General features: G+C 40.4%; 1 protein-coding gene across 1 annotated transcript in view; it reads right to left on the bottom strand.

Annotated features, from left to right (window-relative positions):
* Positions 1-2595: 2595 nt before the first annotated feature.
* plrg1 (pleiotropic regulator 1) overlaps positions 2596-24842 on the bottom strand; it is a 41572-nt gene continuing 19325 nt past the window's right edge. Inside the window, exons 6-15 of the mRNA XM_068040601.1 lie at positions 20561-20651; positions 20310-20411; positions 15737-15829; positions 14334-14483; positions 14089-14190; positions 13759-13861; positions 7833-7941; positions 7516-7655; positions 5073-5266; positions 2596-3067 (exon numbers count right to left, since the gene is read on the bottom strand). Of these exons, the coding sequence (XP_067896702.1) occupies positions 3008-3067; positions 5073-5266; positions 7516-7655; positions 7833-7941; positions 13759-13861; positions 14089-14190; positions 14334-14483; positions 15737-15829; positions 20310-20411; positions 20561-20651 (1144 nt within the window). The 3' untranslated portion in view covers positions 2596-3007. The remainder of the gene's footprint in view (positions 3068-5072; positions 5267-7515; positions 7656-7832; positions 7942-13758; positions 13862-14088; positions 14191-14333; positions 14484-15736; positions 15830-20309; positions 20412-20560; positions 20652-24842) is intronic.

Here is a 24842-nt window from a genome sequence, read left to right as displayed (position 1 = left end):
TCTCTTAATAAATCTATTGGAATCCGCCCAGCCCTGTTCAATAGATTTAGGTTAGACCAAAGGTTCATCCTCATAACTGCTATCCCATTGGTTCAGCTAGTGTTTCGTTGACACGAATTAACTTAAGGTCACATCTTCTAATGTGGAATCAGTCTGCTGAACCTCTGAAATCTATCGATAGCCCATATTTATCCAGCATCTCTTGGTTGATTTTTTTTTTGTGGGAAATCATGCACAAAGCTCGGGGCCCCTAACATTTTTTAACCAAAGCTGTCTCCTCATTAGCTAATGTAGTCACATTTCCCTTATTCAAATCATTCCCCCCAAAAATATAGTTTAAGTGTAGATACTCCCATTTATCCCTCCTCTCTTCCCCCCACCCACCCGAGTATTCTAGTTGGACTTTGGTTAGTGGCACACTGACGGAGCCAGTGCTATCAGCCATTCTATCTTTTAAGAGTTGGCTATGCCAAAGTTGGTCTCATCAATAACAAACAGAAAATGCTAGTATTACACAAGTTTGCCAGTCACAGCTATAAAGGGAAAAGAAAGGTTATGATACTTTGTGGGTTTCTTTCAGACTGAAGGCTAAAAGTCTGCTGAGGAGTACATATTCAAGGTGTTATAATCTGTCTTCTCTTTAAAAAGCTGCCTGACTCATGTACTTCTGGCATTTTCTATTTTTAATTTCAGCTTGAGCATTTTCAGTCTTTTTGTAATGGCTGTAACAATTTTAGGGTACATCCAATAATAAATGACTCATCCAAGAACAATGTGTTAAGAGTGGGAAAGAAAATGTTGTCATTTTCTTTGTATTCAATATTGTTGCATACCCAGAGTCTCATTATGATCAGTCTGATCTTCCTAATTGGTACTCTGCTTCACGACCGGGTCATCAAATGCTGGCACTTCCCCTATATCACAGTTGGAACATGAGATATCTAACGTCACCAAACAGATTTTGATTCGGACGCTCTTCCCGATTCTCGTGGCTGCGGGCGCAAACCAGGTATGGTGTGTCTTCCTCTGGCCGATTGGAGGGACACATCCGATCACCCATTCAGTTTCTAGGACCCCAATATTCTTGAGGTTCAATAATGGTTCGCTTGTTCAGCTAATAGATCGTCCAGAACCACCCCAGAAATTGATCCTTTAACATTAGGTGGCAAGGACGATGATCTTATACGTTTTCACTATTTAGACAATTTCAAGACATCTCCTAACGCTTTTGACTCATTGTATGTAGTATGTGCAGTTGCTCTCAATTTCTTGAAGTTTTGACTGCATGCTTCTGATATCATACAGACATTAAGAATCACATGTTTCAATATTTTATAACTATCCTTGGACTCAACAGCAAAAGTTTACCTTGTCAGATCAGCACAAGAAAGGTCACAAGCACTTTACTGATAAGTGGTAGCAGATATTCATCCCAAATTTTTGCTCCATTTATAATGGTTTGCGACTAATTCAAAAGCTAATACAATTATAATTATCTCCTTTGAAATTCAGTGTCAGATTAGATTTAAGAAATTGATTCCAGCACAGTATTGGAGTAAATGATCTATACCAGCACCTACCAGATTCATCAGCAATGTGTATTCCTATTGGTTGAAGAGCATAATTATGCTAGCTCTCCCTCCTCAGCTTCATACTGACATTCATTCCTTGTTGGCTTCAAGTTCATATTTTTTCCTTCCTCTTCACATTTACAGTGTGCTTTTCCTACTTCACATCTTAGCAACTCTTTGAAACTCTTGCTTTGTCTTGCAGTTGAAATAACACTAACTTAGTCTATGTTTCTAAAATCTTGTGTACAAATTTTTTAATGACCTTACATATTTTGCTTATTGTCTTTGGAAGATATATAAAATTATATATGCTGCCAGTAACTTGTGTTTTTGTCAGTTTTAACTCAAATTTTCAGCTCCCACACCACAGATCAATCTGATGGATATTTTTCCATGTGTTCTTGGGCAACTCTGGCCAGTATTTATTGCCCCTTCTGGTTGCCCTGAGGACATTGCCAACCGCATAGTTTGGGATTGGGTTACAGGCCAGGTAGAAATGGAAGACATTAGTTGGATTTTTAGATTAATCCAGCGTTTGGCTATTTTCTGGTGGACAAGTACCAGATTTAACAAATTCTGTGTTGCTACTCCCATACCATAACCACTCCACTAACATATGATGAAGTGTGTCTTCACTAGCTCTGATCAAAGCAAGCTTCAGTAATAAGCCTAAAACAATAAATAAAACCAACTGTTAATTATTTTGTCTACTGGAACTATCCAGTCTTCATAAGATCTTTTGCGTCTTCAGAAAGTGATAGAGCAGTACTTTTTTTTTTAAGCTTCAAACTATTATAAAAATTTCTGCCTTATTAAATTTGCTTATGTATTTACAGAACAAATCCCATTTGGCTCCTCAAACAAAAAAAGATTTTGCAAGCATCTTCCACACAGCATGTATTTCCATTGTAGGAACTGTGCTGGATGTGAACAGTATCTCAAGTTCTAACACTTCTCAGATTCAAATAGCTCCTTGAATATCAACCTGCCTTCAGCAGGATAGTTTGAACTTTCACCATGGACGAAGATTTGCACAATTTATTGTAAGAAAATAATGTACAACTGAGTTACAACAAGCTTAAAGCATTGTTCATCCACTTAGACATCTTTTAGTCGGAAGCAAAATTACAAGAAATTACATTTTAAAACATATTGACTTAGTGGGATTGCATTAATATGCCATGGACTGATAGGTACAAACTAGTATCCTGTGATCCTTGCATGACATTGTCATACCGGCACAATTAAAAAAAGAAATCTACTGACCTGGCAACAAGTTACAAAGTGACACTGGGTAGTGGCCCAAGAGAAGTCGGCTTCTCAGTCAGTGAATGGTTTTGGATTGGGGCAGGAATACAGGAAAGAACCTAAAGTAGATGATTATTTAAAATCAAAATGCTGCATAATGTCCATTATGAATTGTAAGTGAAAGTCACTTAAAATCTCTTCCTTTTGATGATTTCTGGTTTCCAGTTGACTGGATGAGTTTCTTCAGTCTAGGCCAAAAAAAAGATAAAACATTACTTAACTACAATAAAGTTAGCAAAGAAATATTCTTCAGTTAAAACTTTGTAAATTACCTCTGGAGTCCCTGAAGGATCTAGCTTTGGTCCCCTATTTCTCATCTACATGCTGCTCTTTGGCAGAATTATCCAAAAACACAGCATTAATTTCCAAACTTGCACTAACACCCAGCTCTCGCTAACTTCTGTCTCAACGCCTCTGCTGTCTCGAAATGATCAGACTGCTTGTCCAACATCCAATGCTGGATAAGCAGAAATTTCCTCCAACCTACTCCATCCCCATCCCTGGCAACTGTCTGAGGCTGAACCAGACTGTTCACAACCTGTGAGGCCTTTGGGATGTTTTTCTACGTTAAAGGCACTATATAAATGCAAGTTATTACTGTAGGTTCTAAGATTTCCTTCTAAAATGTAACGTCAAAACAGTAACAGCTTTCTCAAACCACCATTGACAGCGATTAAGCAAAAGCAAAAACCTTACTTTGGTCGGACCCCAGCTTGCACCCTCTGTAATCTTCAGTTCATCGAAAACTCTGCTGCTCAAATCCTAATTTGCACCAAGTCGCATTCCCCATCACCCCTGTGTTTGCTGACCTACACTGGCTCCTGGCCCAACAATGCCTCAAGTTTAAAATTCTCGCCCTTGTGTTCAAATCCTTTTGTGGCGCCCACAACTTTAACATCCTCCAACTTCAACCCCAATTTCCTTCACCCCACCAATGGTGCTGTGCTTTCAACCATCAAGGCTGCAAGTTCTGGAATTTCCTCCCTAAATCTCTCCACAACCTCCTCTTGACCTTTTGATCACCTATCCTAATATCTCATGTGGCTCAGTGTTAAATGATGTCTGATATCACTTCTGTGCAGCACCTTGGGACGTCTTACTATATTAAAAGCAATATAAATGCAAGCTGTTCTACTTTTGATCTAGATTACAAGATATATAGCAGTAGCTTGGCAATAAACTTTTCGTACTTCAACTCCATTATTCATATCACACCCAAGGGAAAGAGCTGCATTTTTCCTTTTTTCAGCATACTGCACTACCAATTATTTCTTAGTTACTTTCTGAAAGTTTAGTTGTACAGATATGTTCCGCAGTAATTGTATAATTACACAGTTTATTACGTGATAAGACAGAACAGAACGCGGTTGCTCATATTATGCAGATGGATTCAATCATAAATACTCAGAACATTTATTTTCATCACAGCTTTAAGAATTGCAAGAATTTCCCTTACAAATTCCAATTAGTGGGACTATTTGGGAGAAGCATGGACTTTCAGGATGTGTCAAAAAATGTCTTTGAGGCAACTCTCAAGTTTAGTGCAAGAATGCCATAGGCAATGCCTCACAAATAAGTCACTGCCCTGCTCTTGTTTGGAAAAGAGGAACATGGCAAAAGAGAACTATCATGGCAATGGAGAAAAACATTTTGGGAAAAAATGGACTCCATCTCAGAATTCATCTTTTGTTTTTAAGTTCAAATTCAAAAATTGTTAGAAAACTGGAAATGTTAAAATATAATCCATATTCCTTTTTTAGAATTATATGGTGTGCTTTTTGTCCACATCAGCACAAGCAATATTAACTGCCTTGGAAAAGAACACTTTCCATTTCAGTCATCCAGTCAGCATAAAACACTCCCAGATGCAAGATGTTAGATGCAAAGTCAAACTCCTTCTACTGTTCCCCAGCAATGATTTAGTATGAAGTTAGGGCTAGTTTTGTGCTGTTGATTAATATCCTAAACAAACTGGATTAAGACTCCAGCACATTCACAGCTAGTAGATAAGGTGGTTTTGATCCCGGTAGACTGGACTAAATTTGAACAGAAGTCCTGAAGGCAAAATGGTAGTGTCTAATCCCTGCAGACCCTAGTAATGCCTAATCATAGAAACAATTAAGGAACTGTAGGCCACTGTAGCTTTAAAATATCCAATCCTCTATTAAATGACACATTAAAATCTATACATACAGCGGTGTCATCTTCCTTGTAGACCTTGATTGTTTTATCAGCCTCTGCTGTAAGTAATCTGCTTTCCGACTGGTCAAAGATACATGCAAAGATCCCAGATTCACTGTCTAAGGAGCCTGGTTGCACAGCTGCATGTATTCGCTGGAAGTTGTACCCAGTTCTCCAGTCCCACAGATGCATGGTACCATTATCAGCTGTTAATATAAAGATCATGTAAAGATTGACTAGCCATCAGCTTAATGCAAAAAAAATTAATAAAACTATAATAATTTCTAAAATTACACCAGTTTGCTTAAAGTGCAGTATGACTGCTATGTGTCTTTGGCATTACATTTTGGAAAGACAACATTCTAACAGATCAAATGTCAACCAACCCTTTCATTGACTTCTAAAGACTACATAAATACATTTATTACCTGAACATTAATATAATTGTCTAAGCCAAACCTGTCACTTCAGGACACCATAGAATGAGACAAATCTGCTTGTGTTATAGAGTCATACAGCAGAGAAACAGGCTCTTCGGCCCATCGCGTCCGTGCCGGCCATCAAGCACCTACCTATTCTAATCCCATTTTCCAGCACTTGGCCCATAGCCTTGTATGCTATGGTGTTTCAAGTGCTCATCTAAATACTTCTTAAATGTTGAGGGTTTCTGCCTCTACGACCCCTTCAGGCCGCGTGTTCCAGATTCCAACCACTGAGTGAAAACACTTCCTCAAATCCCCTCTAAGCCTTCTGCCCCTTACCTTAAATCTATGTCCCCTGGTTATTGACACAACGACTAAGGGAAAAAGTTTCTTCCTATCTACCCCATCAATGCCCCTCAATTTTGTATACCTCAATCAGGTCTCCACCTTCCCACCCCCCCACCCCCAGTCTTCTCTGCTCTAAGGAAAAAACCCAAGTCTATCCGTTCTCTCTTCATAGCTGAAATGCTCCAGCCCAGGCAACATCCTAGCGAATCTCCTCTGCACCCTCTCCAGTGCAATCACATCCTTCCGATAATGTGGCGACCAGAACGGTACACAGTATTCCAGCTGTGGCCTAACTAGCATTTTATACAGCTCCATCATAACCTCCCTGCTCTTATATTCTATGCCTCGGCTAATAAAGGCAAGTATCCCATATGCCTTCCTAACCATCTTATCTACCTGTGCTGCTGCTGCCTTCAGTGATCTATGGACAAGTACACCAAGGTCCCTCTGACCCTCTGTACTTCCTAGGGTCCTACCACACATTGTATATTTCCTTGCCTTGTTAGTCCTTCCAAAATACATCACCTCACACTTCTCAGATTAAATTCCATTTGTCACTGCTCTGTCCATCTTATCAGCCCATCTATATCGTCCTGTAATCTAAGACTTTCCCCCTCACTATTTACGACACCACCAATTTTTGTCTCATTTGTGAACTTACTGATCATACCTCCTATATTCACGTCAAAATCATTAATGTACACTACAAACAGCAAGGGTTCCAGCACCGATCCCTGTGGTACACCACTGATTACAGGCTTCCAATCGCAAAAACAAGCCTCAACCATAAAACATAAAAAACATAGAAAATAGGAGGAGACGGCCATTCGGCCCTGCTCCGCCATTCAAAAAAGATCATGGCTGATCGTCTAATTCAGTACCCTGTTCCTGGTTTCTCCCCATATCCCTTGATCCCGTTGGCATTAATATATCTATCTCCTGCTTTAATATATTTAATGACTTGGCCTCCTGCCACTAAGCCAATTTTGGATCCAAATTGCCCTGGACCCCTGGGCTCTTACCTTCATAACCAATCTCCCATGCGAGACCTTATCAAAAGCCTTACTGAAATCCATGTAGACTACATCAACTGCTTTACCCTCATCTACATGATCTCCCCCGACAAAACTATGCTGACTATCCTTGATTAATCCCTACCTCTCCAAGTGGAGATTAACCCGTCCCTCAGAAGTTTTTCCAATAGTTTCCCGACCACTGATGTTAGACTCACTGGCCTGTAATTAATTACTTGATTTATTCCTGCTACCCTTCATGAATAATGGTACCACATTCGCTGTCCTACAGTCCTCTGGCACTTCTCCTGTGGCCAGAGAGGATAGCTCCTGCTATCTCCTCCCTTGCTTCATATATTTATATATTATTAATATATTACAATATTATATAATTACATATTATTCGTATTTAGCACTAATGAAATTCAGTAATCTTTCTACAAGACATCCTAACCACACATTTCACAAGATACTATAACATATTAAGCTGTGTGTAAAACTGAAATTTTAGTTTAATTTACACTGCAAATGACGCAGATTACACAAGAGAAAACATATGGCCAAATATTGTCTCATTTGTACTTGAATTAATATCAAAACATTATCGAAATATTAAATATTTGTTTTGCTCAGCTGCAATTTATCTCCAATACATCTTTCTCTACAGCGTACCTCCTGATACGAGCACACCATCGGAGTTAACAGAAAGTGTATTGATGATAGCATTATGACCGGGTAGATTCTGAATAAAAGTACCATCCGGGCATTTCCACTGCTTTATATTATCTGGAGAACCGGAAGCAAAGGTGTATCTATAACAAAAAGGAATATTTTGTTATTAAGCACATAATAAATCAAAATGTTATGAGTTAAAAAAAATAAACTTCAATCTATGCGCATCACCCAATTATATAAAGTAAGTTTTTTCATCCATAGTTCAACCAGGACTTATATAATACATTGAAGGAACACATTATCTTGCGACATACTGTCTTGGATGTAGAATGAGAGAACGAACAGACTTCTTGTGATTCGTTAATGTGACTCTAGTTTTCCCTGCTACCAAGTCCCAGAGCCGTATGGTCGTGTCATGGCTTCCTATAATAAACAAACAGACTTATTGTAGCTTTCACTTGATACGGTTACTAAAGATCAGTGCAGTCAATATTCTTAAAATAAACAGTCTTAAAAAACATGGGCTGACTGCACATTTTGTTGACATGTACTGGCATGCACCAGCATAAACATTTACCCTTTAGTACACTATTAATGAGCTTATAACTTGCAAAGGCTTTAATACGTATAAATTTCCATAAACAAAGAACCCAAGATCACAATGTAGCAAATCACAAGTGTTGTCTGTGCAGTTTATCATACACCATTTGTTGACTAACACTCGCCTAAAATAAAGCTGAGAGAATTCAATTCCCAATTTCAACAGTTTTTGGGAAAAGCAAAGAAACTCTCCAGTCCTCACAGGATGAGGGGACACTATCTTCTCTCCTTCAGATCATTCTGATGCACAAAATACATAATGGGAAATTCAGCAAGGTGCACATCTGAAGAATGCACAGATGTGCTTGAAAGGTCTGGACAACTGATATGAAATTTAAAAAATCTAGTCAGAACAGATTTTTTTTTTTAAAGTAGACTGATGCCTTGAAGTAAAAACTGTAATGAAGGTATTAAAAGACACAAAAGACAACTCTATAGGTAAATTTAATCATGTTCTTGTCAAACATGCAATTCTTTGGATTTTTTTGCTATTCACAATTTTGGATTGGGTATTAGAAATTTAAATGCATTAAAAAATGCTAGCCACAATTTGTTTCAGAAATCATTGTGATTTGACTGGTATAATAAAACATGACGGCAACATGTTGATATGGTCCAGACATTTTCCATCATAAAAGTTGACAATTTGAGATTTTTTAAGTTAGTGAGTTAGTTTGTGGACAGAAAGTGCACATCACATGCAAGGCACATACATCAACATATGTTAGTCGATTTCCTCTATCTCTGCATATGGAAGTCAACATGTTTTGGTTTGCCCCACAAATTCCCTTGGGTTCAGCAGTGTTATTTACTCCCATAAGCAGTCAAGAAGGTCCCACATCTTAAATCAGCCTGTATTGCCCAACAGCATAATCTGGGAACGTAACAGTAGCACCCCCTTGTGATCTATATTGGATATTGTGCCTATCATATGCGCCCTCCCTTGCAGCTCTCCAATTTTTCAATAGGTGGGCCAAAACACATTAGTTAGAGGATGCCAGATAGGAATCAGTAAGCTGATTTTATAGACAAATTAATGTACAGGGAAAATTATAATCAAAACTTGCTAAGCTTGAACCCTCCCCTCATGAAGAAAATAAAATATACATATGACATTATCGCTGTTTAGTAGCAATTTATTTTTTCCCAACCAACACTCTGGTCCCGACCATCTTGGAGCTCAGGTTGAGCAAATTTAGTCCAGCTGACACAGGCGCCCTTCCCAGACTCAACTGAACTGACTTCATGTGTCCTTTGTTCCTGTTCTCCATGTTCACAGGAAGTAGCTGGGCTGTCGCCCTCAACATCTTCCTCATTCAGGGATTCATCAGCAGGTCTGTCAACCGAACCAGCTTCTTTCCTCCCAAAGGTACATACTTAACAGATAACTGACTACTGGACACCAGAATAAAGTCATAAGAGAATGATTTATTGAAGCAAGGTAACAAATATGCATCCAAAAGCAAAATACTGCAGATTCTGGAGCTACTCAGCAGGTCTAGCAGCATCTGAAGAGAAACGGAGTTAAAGTTTCAGGTCAATGACTTTTCATCAGAACTAGGAAAAGTTAGAAATGTAATAGGATTTAAGCAAATGAAGTGTGGGGGTGGGGGGAGAAAGAGGAGAGAGAAGAGGGTGAGAAAAGAAAACAGGGAATGTCTGTGATAGGGTGGAAGGCAGGAGAGATTAAATGATAGAAGAGCTTGTGGTGAAGGGCCAAAGGGAGTGGAAATGGGACAAGTAAAATGGGACAAATGTGTCTAGATGAGATGCGAATAGCAGACTGAGAAACAGCTACTGTCCGAAAGCAAAATAAGGGAAAACGATACTCAGATTGAAACCTGCAAAAGAAAAGAAAAAGAGCAGAGATTACGGTCTGAAATTGTTGAACTCAAGGTAGAGTCCAGAAGGCTGTTAAGTACATAATCAAAAGATGAGATACTGTTCCTCGGGCTTATGTTGAGCTTCATTGGAACACTGCAGGAGGCGGATGACAGAGATGAGTGTGGTAGCAAGGTGGAGAAAACGATAGGCAGTGGAAGCTCAGAGTCATGCGTGCAGACTGAATGGAGGTGTTCTGCAAAGTAGCACCCAATCTGCATTTGGTCTCCCCAATGCAGAGCAGGCCACAATGTAAAGAGCAAATACAGTATACTAACCACTCTTCCACTTTGCTTAGAAGCGGGGACTTCTAAAAAAATTTGTTCATGGGATGTGGGCATCGCTGGGTAGGGCAGCATTTATTGCCCATCCCTAATTGCCCTCAAGACGTTGGTGGTGAGCTGCCTTCTTGAACCACTGCAGTCCATGTGGGGTCGGTACACCCACAGTGCTGCTGGGAAGGTAGTTCCAGGATTTTGACCCAGCGACAGTGAAGGAACGGCAATATCATTCCAAGTCAGGATGGTGTGTGGCTTGGAGGGGAAATTGCAGGTGATGGTGTTCCCATGCATCTGCTGCCCTTGTCCTTCTAAGTGGTAGAGGTCACGGATTTGGAAGGTGCTGTCTAAGGAGCCTTGGTACTTTGCTGCAGTGCATCTTGTAAATGGTGCACAATGCTGCCACTGTGCGTTGGTGGTGGAGAGAGTGAATGTTTGTGCAATGGGGTGCCAATCAAGCAGGCTGCTTTGACCTGGATGGTGTCGAGCTTCTTGAGTGTTGTTGGAGCTGCACTCATCCAGGCAAGTGGAGAGTATTCCTTCACACTCCTGACGCGTGCCTTGTAGATGGTGGACAGGCTTTGGGAAGTCAGGTGGTGAGTTACTCACCGCAGGATTCCTAGCCTCTAGCCTAACCTTGCAGCCATGGTATTTATATGGCTACTCCAGTTCAGTTTCTGGTCAATGGTAACCTCCTGGATGTTGACAGCAGGGGATTCAGCGATCGCAATTGCATTGATTGTCAAAGGGAGATGGTTAGATTCTCTTGTTGGAGATGGTCATTGCCTGGCACAAACGTCACTTGCCACTTACCAGCCCAAACCTCGATATTGTCCAGGTCTTGCTGCATTGCTACACGGACTGCTTCAGTATCAGAGTCGTCGCAAGTGGTGCTGAACATTGTGCAATCATCAGCGAACATCCCCACTTCTGACTTTATTGAAGGAAGGCCATTGATGAAACAGCTGAAGATGGTTGGGCCTAGCACAGTAGCCTGAGAAACCCCTGCAGTGATGTCCTGGAGCTGAGATGATTGACCTCCAACAACCACAACCATCTTCCTTTGCATTAGGTATGACTCCAACCAGAATGTTTTCCCCCTGATTCCCATTAACGCCAGTTTTGCTCAGGTTCCTTGATACCACACTCTGTCAAATGCTGCCTTGATGTCAAGGGCAGTCACTCTCACCTCACCTGGAGTTCAGTTCTTTTGTACATATTTGAACCAAGGCTGTAATGAGGTCAGGAGCTGAGTGGCCCTTGCGTAACCCAAACGGAGCGTCACTGAGCAGGTTATTGCTAAGCAAGTGCTGCTTGCTGGTACTGTTGATGACAACTTCCATTACTTTACTGATGATTGAGAGTAGGCTGATGGGGCGGTAATTGGCCGGGTTGGACTTGACCTGCTTTTTGTGTACAGGACATACCTGGGCAATTTTCCACATTGCAGGGTAGATGCCAGTGCTGTAGCTGTACTGGAACAGTTTGGCTAGGGGTGCGGCAAGTTCTGGAGCACAGGTCTTCAGTACTATTGCCGGAATGTTGTCAGGGCCCATCGCCTTTACAGTATTCAGTGCCTTCAGTCGTTTCTGGATATCACGTGGAGTGAATTGAATTGGGTGAAGACTGGTATCTGTAATGCTGGGGACTTCAGGAGCAGGCAGAGATGGATCATCCACTCAGCACTTCTCCCTGAAGAATGTTGCAAATGCTTCAGCCTTATCTTTTGCACTGATGGGCTGGGATCCCCCAGCATTGAGGATGGGGATATTTGTGCAGCCACCTCCTCCAGTTAGTTGTTTAATTGTCCACCACCATTCACCAGGACTGCAGAGCTTAGATCTGTTCATTGGTCATGGGATCGCCTAGCTCTGTCTATTGCATGCTGCCTAAGCTGTTTGGCACGCAAGTAGCCCTGGGTTGTAGCTTCACCAGGTTGACAACTCATTTTGAGGTATGCCTGGCGCTGCTCCTGGCATGCCCTCCTGCACTCTTCATTGAACCAGGGTTGGTCTCTTGGCTTGTGGTAGAGAGGGGGATATGCTGGGCCATGAGGTTACAGATTGTGGTTCAGTATAGTTCTGCTGCTGATGGCCCACAGCGCCTCATGGATGCCCAGTTCTGCATTGCTAGATCTGTTCGAAATCTATCCCATTTAGCACGGTGGTAGTGACACAACACGATGGAGGGTATCTTCAATGTGAAGACAGGACTTTGTCTCCACAAGGACAGAGCAGTGGGCACTCCTACCAACATGGAGATGCAGCTGCGGCAGGCAGATTGGTGAGGACGAGATAAAGTATAATTTTCCCTCTTGTTGGCTCCCTTACCATCTGCTGCAGACCCAGTCTAGCAGCTATGTCCTTTAGGGCTCGGCCAGTAGTGGTGCAACCGAGCCACTCTTGGTGATGGACATTGAAGTCCCCCACCCAGAGTACATTCTGCGCCCTTGCTACCCTCAGTGCTTCCTCCAACTGCTGTTCAACATGGAGGAGTACTGATTCATCAGCTGAGGGGGTGCGGTAGGTGGCAATCAGCAGGAAATTGCCTTGCCCAGGTTTGACCCGATGCCATGAGACTTCATGAGGTCTGGAGTCCACGTTGAGGACTCCCATGACTCTTGCAATGCCTTCCGTTACTTTAAGAGTTTCCAATTTCCTGGCCCCAACTGTCTCCTCTTCACCATGGATGTTCAATCCCTCTACATTGCCATCCCCTACCAGGACAGTCTGAGGGCTCTCAGCTTCTTCCTTGAACGGAGGCCAAACCAGTCTCCATCCACCATTACTCTCCTCCGCCTGGCTGAACTTGTTCTCACATTGAACAATTTAACTCAACTCACTTCCTCCAAATAAAAGCTGTTGCTATGGGTACCCACATGGATCCGAGTTATGCCTGCCTTTTTGTGGAATATGTGGAACATTCCTTGTTCCAGTCCTACTCGGTCACTCTCCCTTGCCTTTTTTTCCCAGTACATTGATGACGATATCTGTGCCATTTCCTGCTCTTGTCTTGAACTGGAAAATTTCATCAACTTTGCTTCCAATTTCCACCCTTCTCTCACCTTTACATAGTTCATTTCTGAGTCTTCCCTTCTGTCTCCATTTCTGGGGATTGGCCATCAAATAATATTCACTACAGTCCACTAACTCCCACAGCCTACCTTGACTACACTTCCTTACAGCCTACTTCCTGTAAGGACTTCATTCCATTCTCCCAGTTTCTCCATCTCCATTCAGTTCTGATGACACAGTCTTCCATACCAACCTTTCCGATATGCCTTCCTATTTGGGAAGGTCTGCAGATACCAATGTGAATCAATAAAACTATCCTGTATTTTTTTTTATGATGTAAATCAAGGAGAAATAGTCTGAATTAGTTAAATGTGCATAGTGGAGTATCAAGGGATGCTAGATAAGATGATCTATCTTTTCTTTGTTCAGCCAGCTAATGTTTAAAATAAATGTACAATTATATTTACCTGTAATAATCTGTGGCTCTCCAGCTTGGCATTTCACAGTTGCTACTGTATTCGTATGCCCTATTAACGTGTGTACATTTGCTTTTGTTCGAATATCCCATACCTAGGCCAAAAACAAAAAAAACTGAAGGAAAAATTCATCAGTTCCTGTAACTGCAATGCAAAACCCAAGCTTCAGTATCCCTAATAAAACTGAGAAGTAAAGCAGGTTTTATGCTTCACATTAGCAAAACCCAAAAAATACTAATCGATGATCAGATTAATACTTGATTTGTGGTCCATGCATTACATCTGCTCCGAGCTGCACAATGATTTTAGAAAACAACTTACCCTCGCAGTTGAATCTCTGCCGCATGTTATCAAGACATCGATGGTTGGATGTAAATCAAGCCCATACACTGCACTTAAATGACCATGGTAATGTCGGATAACCTAGATAAACAGGAAACAAGAATAAATGTAGGCATACAATTGTTCATAAGTTAATATACATATTCAGTATCAACAGTGAAAAGCCAAGCTGGAGAATTGCAGAACATTAATTTTAGTAGTATCCATGTTGTGAAAATCTATACCTTGTTATATTCCAGATCCCAGCATTTCACTTGTTTATCCTCTCCACAGGAGAAAAGGTACGGGCTGCGTGAACTGACTGCCACTCCTCGTACAGTGCTGATATGCCCAGTCAGAGACAGCTTCAACTTACCACTGGCCAGATCCCAGATCTATGCAACAACAAAAAAAAGTTTCTCACTATGAAATAAAACAGCTTTAAAGTGATGCATTAAAGGCGTAAAGTCAATCAGCATGGTCTCACATTACAATACTTGCCAGATTTTACAAGGAATCGTTTCAGGTTCCTAAACAGCAGCTTAGTTGTTCTACAATTACAACATTATTTTCTATAAGTTTGTAATGCTGATTACTGTAAAGTACAATCAGGGAAATGCAATTATAAAATATTACATTTCAAAACAACATTTAGTCTCAGCTACAACAAAATGCTGGGAACGCACAGGTTAGTCAGCATATGTGGAAAGGACAGAGAGGTTAACTTTTCAGATGAAGACCCTTCAGATCCACGTCTGCACCAAAAATATCAACCTATCTCTTCTCTCCATAGATGCTGACTGTCCTGCTGTGTTTCCAGCATCTTCCATTTTAGTTTCAAATTTCCAATTTGCTCTTTACTTCAATCTCACTGGTCAGGTTATTTTTAAATTGGAGCACTACATTCTTAAAAAATTAACAGAATGCAGGTCCACTATAAAGAGCAGCATTTACTTTCAGCTGGGAATTTTCTAGGTCTTTCCAGTAGTAGTGCTCTGGCATTGGACTATTTCCATCGATAGTTTTTTTTCCCCTATACTGCAATACTTATGGTTTGCCTCCTTCCCCACCTTCTCTTCACAGCCTCTATCAATGCTTCTGAAACAGGAAAATGGCACTTCTGATTACGGCAAATATCTTTGCTAATACTATTAAATAGGCACTATGGAATTATTTCTGTGCAATAAGAGCTCTGATGTGAAGTAATGTCTACAAAGTCCCATAGAAAGTTCAATGGTGGTAGACTGCTGGAGAGAGGAGCTGGGAACTGGCCGAGAAGAAGCCAAAACCAAAGTACCAGTCAAACATGGACAAAAAAAAAATCTGTAAATTATTCTAAACAAATTTTAGAAAGTCAGCAACCATGAATCCCAAAATTTAGAATAATCAAATAAAAATGGCACTGTGCCCAGAAGATGGCAGCAACTCCCAGCAAGTGGAGAGTCGCACCTTGCCAATCCATGGTATTTAATGCAGGTCAATTCTTAGACTTTAAAAAAAGTAACTGCTCAGCGCAGACATGCCTGATGCTATCAGCTCCATGCATCAGACCAGGAGAAAAATGCAAATGAAAATAAAGGAGAATTCACCTGAATATTCCAATAAAATATTTATTTTTAAAAATTGTACTTCCAACATCCAATCTTACCTTAATAGTTCTATCAGCTGAGCCAGTAACAAACCACTGATTTCCAGGTTCAACTGCAAGACATCTTACCCAGCCCAAATGGCCACTAATTACCTATAAGTTAATGCAAAATTCAAGATGAGCAACACTGAATCATAATTTTTCGACCATGAAACGGTGAAGGATGAATTAAAGATAACATTACAAAACCTCTACTTTATTAATCTTTTCTGCACATTTTTGACTGAATGTCGTTGTAGAGAATTTCAACAGCCTCCTATCACTCTTCCGGACATTATTTCCAGTTGAAGAAATTTGATTGAAATCTGTGCACTTAACAAAAACAGAGGAATGCACAATGGTCCAGGTTTTGCTATAGCAGGGCATCGAATGGTGTCTGTCTTCAGACTGGTGCGTTGACATTTAAGTTGAAAAATTTTTTGCATTGCAAGTTGCTGGAAGTCTGAGTTGATAACGGTGTGATGAGGGAAAGAGGCTATTTGGGACCTCAGTGAACTGGCCAAGCAACTATGTAACTCCTTAACCAGATTGAAGGATTGAGAAATACAAAGGAAGGACTGAGAAGGAAGTGCAAGTTAGAATGGGTGAATTCAAAGTAAAATCTAATACATAGAAAGAAACACAGAAAAAGATTGGATTGAGGGAGAGGAAGGGAGACAAAGTAAAGTCCATTTCATTTTACGTTTTTAAAATCTCCAACAATTAATACTTGAAGAATGAGTCTCCACACTTGTAACTGTTAATTTTTAGTGCAGTGCCAGAGGGTGATTGGCAATGAATCAACTATATCGGGATTACAAGTGCAAGTCTACATCGTAGCACTTTGATACCACCATACCATATAACAATGGAAGTGTACAGCACAGGAGGTAACCATTCAGCCAATCTTGTCTACGCTGGCTGCGTTAGTGCAATCTAAAACAAAGCCCAATGCCCTGCTCTTTTCCCTTAGCCTTGTATCTTCCTATTTAAAATACTTTCCAGAGTAAAAATAATTAACTGGGGGAAAGCCAACTTGAATGGGGTAAGAATGGAGCCGAGGCAAATAATTTGAAGTCAAAGGTTGGTAAGAAATACAGTAGCTGAACAATGGGCTACCATCAAAAAGACGACAGTTCGGATACAGTCAAGGTATGTTTCCTCTAAGGGGAAAGGTAGGGCAAACAAATCCAGAGCTCCCTGGATGACAAAAAAGAGATAGAAATGAAGACAAAGAAGAAAAAGTGTGCATATGACAGATGCCAGGTAGAAAATTCTATTGAGAATCAGGCTGAATATAGAAAGTCCAGAGGGGAAATGAAAAAGCAAATAAGAGAAGCAAAGAGAGAGCATGAAAGGAGACTGGCAGCTAACATTAAAGGGAATCGAAAAGTTTTCTACAGACATATAAACAGAAAAATGAGTGGGGCCAATTAGGGACTATAAAAGGAGATTTACACATGGAGGCAGAGGGCATAGCTGAGGTATTAAATGAATACTTTGAATCTGTCTTTACCAAGTCCCAGGCAATATTGAAAGGAGGTAATTCTGATACTAGAAGGGTTTAAAATTGATAAAGAGGACATATTAGATAGGCTGTCTGTATTTAAAGTGGATAAAGCACCAGGACCAGATGAGATGCATCCAAGGATTCTGAGGGAAGTGTGGGTGGAAATCGCAAAGGCCCTGACCATAGATTTTCAGTCTTCCTTAGACTCGGGATGGTGCCAGAGGAATGGAGATTTGCAAACGTTACACCCTTATTCAAAAAAGGATGTAAAGATAAGCCCAGCAACTACAAGCCAGTTTAACTTCGGTGGTAGAGAAACTTCTAGAAAAAATCAAAGTTAATAGTCACATGGACAAATGTGGGTTAATTATGCAAAGCCAGCATGGATTTCGAAGGGGAAAATCATGTTTAACTAACTTGGGGTTTTTTTGAGGAGGTAACAGAGGGGGTTGATGAGGGCAATGCTGTTGATGTGGTGCACATGGACTTTCAAAAAGGCATTTGATACAGTGCCACATAACAGACTTGTGAGCAAGGTTATAGCTCACGGAATAAAAGGGACAGTAACAACATGGATATGAAATTGGCCGAGTGACAGGCAACAAAGTAGTGGTTAATGGATGTATTTCGGGCTGGAGGAAGGCTTGTAGTGGAGTTCATCGGGGGGTCTGTGTTGGGATCCTTGCTTTTCCGGATATATTTTGACCTAGACCTTGGTGTACAGGGCACAATTTCAAAGTTTGCAGATGATATGAAACTTGGAAGCATTGTGAACTGAGGGGGATAGTGCAGAACTCCAAAAGGGTATAGACAAGTTGGTGGGATGGGCAGACAGGTGGTAGATGAAGTTCAATGCAGAGAAATGTGAAGTGATTCATTTTGGTAGGAGGAACATGGAGAGACAATATAGAATAAAGGATACAATTCTAAAGGAGGTGCAGGAGCAGAGGGACCTGGGTGTATATCTGCATAAGTCATTGAAGGTGGCAGGACAGGTTGAGAGTGGTTAATAAAGCATACAGTATCCTGGGCTTTATTAATAGGGGCATAGAGTACAAGTGCAGGGAAGTTATGTTGAACTTGTATAAGACACTAACTCAGGCTCAGCTGGAGTACTGCGTCCAGCTCTGGGCACTGTACTTTAGGAAAGATGCGAAGGGCATTGGAAAGAGTACGGAAAAGATTCACGAGAATAGTTCCAGGGATGAGGAACCTCAGTTATGAAGAATTGATTGGAGAAGTTAGGACTGTTTTCCTTGAAGAGAAGGCTGAGAGGTGATTTGATAGAGGTATTCAAAATTATGAGGGGTCTGGACAGATCAGATAGAGAGAAACTGTTCCCACTCAAGAAAGGATCGAGAATGAGAGGGCACAGATTTCAAGTATTCGGTAAAAGAAGCAAAAGTGACCTGAGGAAAAACATTTTCGCGCAGAGGGTGGTTAGGATCTGGAATGCACTGCCTGAGTGGGTGGTGGAGACACAGTTTCAATTGAAGCATTCAAAAGGGAATTAGACTGTTACATGAAAAGGAAGAATGTGCAGAGTTACTGGGAGAAGGCAGGGGAATGGAATTGAGTGAATTGTGCTTTCAAAGAGCCAATGCAGACACAATGGGCCGAATGGCCTCCTTCTGCACTGTAACAATTCTGTGATTGTGACTTATCTAATTTTCCCATAAAAGGTGCAATAAGCTCTGCCTCAACTATTGTCTGCTGCAAATAGCAAATGCTTTACTTACTCTGTGCAAGTAAATTTCTCTGCACCACCTTTCTCATTTTGAGCATTTTACATTGACAGCCCCTCATCAATGACTCCCAAAATAGAGGAAATAGTCCTTCCATATTCATCCCATCAAATCACATGATAATTTTTTAAATCTCAAATCTGTTAACCTTCCTTGCTCAAGTGGAAATAACACCAACATTTTGCCTTTCCTTATAACTACTGTTTACCATCTCTGATATCATCTATGGTTTTTATTTCCTTGCATAATGGGATACCCAAATCTGCACACAGGCTTAATGTTTTGTATAAATTTATTACTGGTTTACTCTTGTACGTTAGGCACCATTAATAAAACCCAAAATACTGTTAGTTTTTTTTAAAAACGGATTTTATCTACCTGTACTTGAACTTGCAGGGCATTATGCAATTGAACTCAGGTCTTTCTGTTCAGTCACATGCTTGTGTCTTTCACAATCTTCGTTTCACCCCCACCAAGATGCATTACCTGACACTTATGCACGTTAAATTGCATCCTCCATCTGCCTGGCCATTTTGCTAACCTGTCTGCCCTCCTGAAATATTTCACAATCTGCTTGCAAAAGTCTCCCACTTTTTTGTTGTCTCCAAATTTCGCTAGTGTTCTTCATGCCAAATTATCCAGATCTGCAGGGAACAACTGAACCCAGCACTGACCTACTGGAATATGGAAGGACTATTTCCAGCCTTCGCCAATCCTAGCAACAATAGTAACAGTGTTTCCTGGAAGTCAACCAACTTGCTATTCATGTTCATTTTCTCTTATACATAGATTTGAATTTTTCTAAGAATACTCGAGACAATTTATGCAATGTCATCTGAAAACCCATATAAACTTCTGCTGCACTCCCTTTACCCAATCTGTGTTGCCTGTCCTTGATTAAGCTATTCATTTCTAAAAGCTCACCAATTTTATCTCCAATTACAGATTCAGAGTTTGCTCATAATTGACATTATACTTAGTCCATATTTTCCTGATTTATTATTCTTCTCTCCCTGCAAAAAGCAGCATTCATCTGACTACTCTCTAGTCTCCTGGCACAATTTGCACATTTGAGGACTGAAAAACTGGTCAGGGCCTCTGCCATTTTCTTCCTTTAACAACATTAAGTACATGCTATCAGGGCTTAGTGACTTACCCACCCCAAGTTCGGAGAAACTTTTTTATATGCCACTTTTCTTATATGTAGTTAGGCAAAAAGGAAGACATTTTAACCAACATTTGCTTGCTACACACTGAACAATTTTAGCTGTGATGGTGTGTTTAATGTCTAGAAATAGATTATTGTTGATACAAAAGATTCACACTATAATTTTCTCACTCTGTACAGCTTCCAAGGTGGATGCCATTGTGGTTTTGGCATTGTAGGAAGTTTCCTTGAAATTAGCGAGGAATTCTTTGGGCCTCCAACTTCCATTAGAGCCTGCAATATGATCAAACACAAGCACAAATATGAAAAGTTAGATTCGTGTATTCTTATTCCTTAAAATTAATTCACTAAATTATGTCACTTCATCTGAAACAATATGTGCCAGTATTTACAATTTCTTGTATTCATCAAAGGAATCTTACCATGGAAGACACTGGAGGCTGTGACCGTTCCGCACTGCCTGCATGTCTGTGGATATCAGCAACACTGGCCGCATTACGATTTGCATCTTGCCTGAAAGTGAAATAAAACATTTTCGCTAACCTTATTCATTAAAGGGAATAACAGTCAACATCAATATGCTATAAAAACAGAAAATTAGAAAAATCACCCAAATATTCCTCTATTTATGTCACTGAATAACCTTTACTTAAACAGCAAATGCTGAAATATTTAGTCATCAGCCAAGGGCCCTTGAGCTTAAAATTTGTCAGTTCATTACTTTTACACAGCTGCAATTAATAAATGTTCCAAATCAACAGCAGGCGAATTAATGGAAACAATGGGCTAAGAATTCTTACTGCATTGCCAGAAATTAATTTGCAGATTCAACTGAAACCTACGGCTATTGAACTTTCAATCCATCAGACAAAATCATGTCAAACTCAAGCTCACTAGTGAATGCCTAAAAAATTACCCAATTAAAATTCATATTTGGTTTGGATTTCCTATTCTTGGAGCATATAGGAGAAAAGAACACCACACGATGGAACAACAACTTCAGAATTCAATGAGGTATACATTTCACAAGTTTAGAGTCTTACGTGAAAGTTAGTGCACCTGAGCTTGTTGTTAAAATAACAGTGAGGCTAATGGAACAAGTTGTTATTTATGTACAGAAGTACACCTACTTCAGGCAAAAGTCAGATGCGCAGTAAAAATATCCAGAAGCTGTCCAAGTTGTACTTCTCCACTCTGCCATTAGCTTCGCGAAAACAGCATTTTGCTGTCTGCCTCACAATTGATATGCACTAAATTATGTGAAGTTGCTGTATTTGTAGCGTAGAAACGAACTAAATGCATCACAAAAAATTAAGCCATTTTAAAATACCCTATTAACAATCTGATAATTGTTAGTTATTACCTATCAACCTCTCTGCCACTGAAATTAACTATTAGAAGTATGGAGCTGTATTCCTTCAGGTATTAATTGTTGGTGATTTTAAAAATGTTAAATTTTTTAAAATTAAAAAATGTACTTTTCCCTCTCAAACCAATCTTTCTGCGGTATTTCTCTTTCTGTACCCGATTTGACATTGAATTCACCTACTTTCATTTACACTTCCTTCTCAAAAGCTCCTGTTTATTTCACAATCCTTCAGTGCGATTGGGAGATAGAGTTACTTGCCCTGTTCATTGAGGTCCCAGGTGCTCAGTTATCAGCTTCAGCAACTTGCTCAGCAAAAGAAAAATGTAAAAACGTAGACATGCAAGGGCAAGCCTAACAGAAACTTTTAGATGCCTTGTTGCAGCAAATTCTGGTCCAGTCTCTCCTGTATAGCAATGCTATTCATCCTCGTAAGCCACTGAGCATCTTTTATTTAGGGGTGTGCCCGTACTGCCCAATATCCAACTACATGTTAGTGAAAGCCAGTGTATAACCCTTGTGATCTGAATTGGATATTTTTTCTTTAGTGTATGCCCCCATGTGCAACTCTAAAATCTTTCAAATGGCACAGCAGGAAAACATTTGAGACAAATAGTTAAGCTTCTGCATTTCACATCAAGTGCATTTCACAGCAACAGTTATGATTGAATTAAGTGAGTCCAATCAGTATATACTGTCTTTGCATAATAATGCAAATAACTAACACACAATGCTCCCCAAATCAGTAGGCCACCTTGCTGGACCTAAAGTAAAATAACTATTTTCCTACATTCTAACCTCTACATAATGTTAAAAATCTTACTGAAAGCATGCCTTTCTATTCTTTTCATCTCTGTGTTCACAATCCAAGGCTAAAGCCTATGTCAGACAACCCTTGCTCAACATTCAGGACTAGGGAATGTCCAACACAATGGATAATAAATTGCTTTTTGTTTACAGTTTTTGGGGGATCAAGCCCAGTTTAACCACCTTTCATCTCACTGACTTTTAAAAATGAACTAGTATGAATACATTCTACTTAAAAATACAACCCGTTGTGGGAAAATGATGAAAGAAATCTCGAAATGTAAATATCTTGTCCTACATATGAGTCCTACGGTTCAGAGACCATATGCTCCTCATTAGATGTGCCACCAATAGTGCTAATCACCCTAAATCTCCCCCTTGAGCAGGTATTACACAAGTTTATTTTACCTGTGCAAGGTAAAGACCCACTTTCCAAACACCCCATCCTCCCAGTGCAACTAAATAGAGTTTCCCAGGATGTGCTGCCTTTTGAATTTCAGTCTGAATATAACGAGCTTTCTTTTTCTCCGAGCTCTTGGATGTGGCTGGTCAGCTGCAATTCTTCCTACCCTCTTATGGTTTATACAATACAGGTCACTTTGAACTGTGGACTCCTAGATTTATTTGGCATGCCACTTACTGCCACTCTACCGGTCAAGCCACTGTTTGGAGTCAACACAGTATGCACTCACCTAAAATCACCTTAGGATCTCTTCTCTCCCTGCCCCTGACCACCTCCAGTTTTTTTTTTAAGGTATAGGGAACCCTTATGTAATTAGATTTGGGGGCCGGTGGCGAGGGTTAGGAAAGCATTTTAATTAAAGAGGTGGGTCTGGGCTATAATGTGCCATACTGGATGGGGCAGGGAGGAGAAATAGGTCATAGGAACTTTGGTTGGGCAAGAGAGTATGGTCCGAAGAGCAGCAGGGTGAACTTATGTCACCAGGCATCGAGAAAAGTAAGCATACACCAGAGCCAACAGACGACAAGAAATGCAATCTGCAGCCAGAGTTCTGTTTGCAAAATGGTCCAGCAGCCAATACTATTTTTTTTTAAATCAAAGAATTGAGGGAAGATGAATTCTCTATCATGGGGCATCTTATCATTGCTTTCTGGTAATCTGCTGAAAAAGTCTAACAGACAACTTCACCAGAACAGCGCTTTGGTGATTACAGAGTTTAAATTTACTTAGAATCCTCAGGATTGCAAATTTCACCAACGTAAATAGCCCCACAGCATAGGAATTGACATTTTTTGGAGTTAGCTGTTAGACCCAATTAAGAAGAAAAGACAAAAACAAGGACAATTCAGTGGTCAGTATTCAAAGTCGCAACATTCTACTTGGCCAGTATGGTGGGCTGTCATATTACATTACATAGATGACCACCTCAGTGTCCACCTACAAGCACAATACCATTTGAATGTTGTGACTAATATTTTTAAGTTATATAAAGGCCACGAATTTGCAGTTTTTACAGAATAGACAGAATTGTGAAATGTGATCCCCAGAGCACCAGCAAAACAATCCCACTATACAGTGGGCTTTGTTATCACCTACATGACATAACAACCTATTGTTATAAAACATCTACCTGAGCATAGGCACGAAATCTGCCACTTTAAGTAGTTTACATTTGCATTAGGCGCTAATCAGGTCACATTGCATCTTTTGCAAATTACTGTCACACTTTGTGTCTTTTAGAAGTTTAAAAAGTTAATGAAATGTACAGAGAAATTTTCAGCAGCAAAATATTAGCAGCCATATTTTCTTCTGATTCTTGACGTTCCCACAAAGAAAAGGGTCCTGATATTCTGCTGTAGTAATTGTTGAATGAACACACCCAATGCACAATTGGACTTTTTAAATGGGGTACAAACTAACAATTTGCATTTATCTAGCGCCTTTAAAGTAGTAAAATGTCCTAAGGTGCATCACAGGAGCATTGTCAAACAAAATTTGACATCAAGCCACATTTGGAGATTTTAGGGCAGATGATCAAAAGCTTGGTCAAAGAAGGAGGTTTTAAGGAGTGTCTTAGACGGAGGAAAGAAAGGTATAGCGGCACAGACGTACGGGGAGGCAATTCTAGATTTTAGGGTCTCGGCAGCTGAAGATACGGCCGCCAATGGTGCAGCAATTAAAATCAGGGATGTGCAAGAATCTAGAATTGGAGGAGTGCAGATATCTCAGAAGGCTGTAGGGCTGGCAGAGGATACAAAGCTAGGGAGCAGCAAAGCCATGGAGGGATTTGAAAACAAAGAATTTCAAAATCGAGGTGGTGTGCAATTGGGAACCAATGTAGATCAATGAGCACAGGGGTCGTGGGTGAACAGGACTTGGTGCAAGTTAGGATATGGACTGGAGAGTGGTTTGGGATGATCCTAAGTTTATGGAGGGTGAAAGATAGGAGGCCAGCTAAGAGTGCATTGGAATAATCAAGCCTAGAGGTAACAAAGGCATGGATGAAGGTTTTAGCAGTTGAGCTGAGACAGGGACAGAGTTGGGCAACGTTACGGAGGTGCAAATAGGC

Source organism: Heterodontus francisci, chromosome 1 (genome assembly GCF_036365525.1).
Source record: "Heterodontus francisci isolate sHetFra1 chromosome 1, sHetFra1.hap1, whole genome shotgun sequence".
NCBI lineage: Eukaryota > Metazoa > Chordata > Chondrichthyes > Heterodontiformes > Heterodontidae > Heterodontus > Heterodontus francisci.
This window is presented reverse-complemented; position numbering and strand designations above follow the sequence as displayed.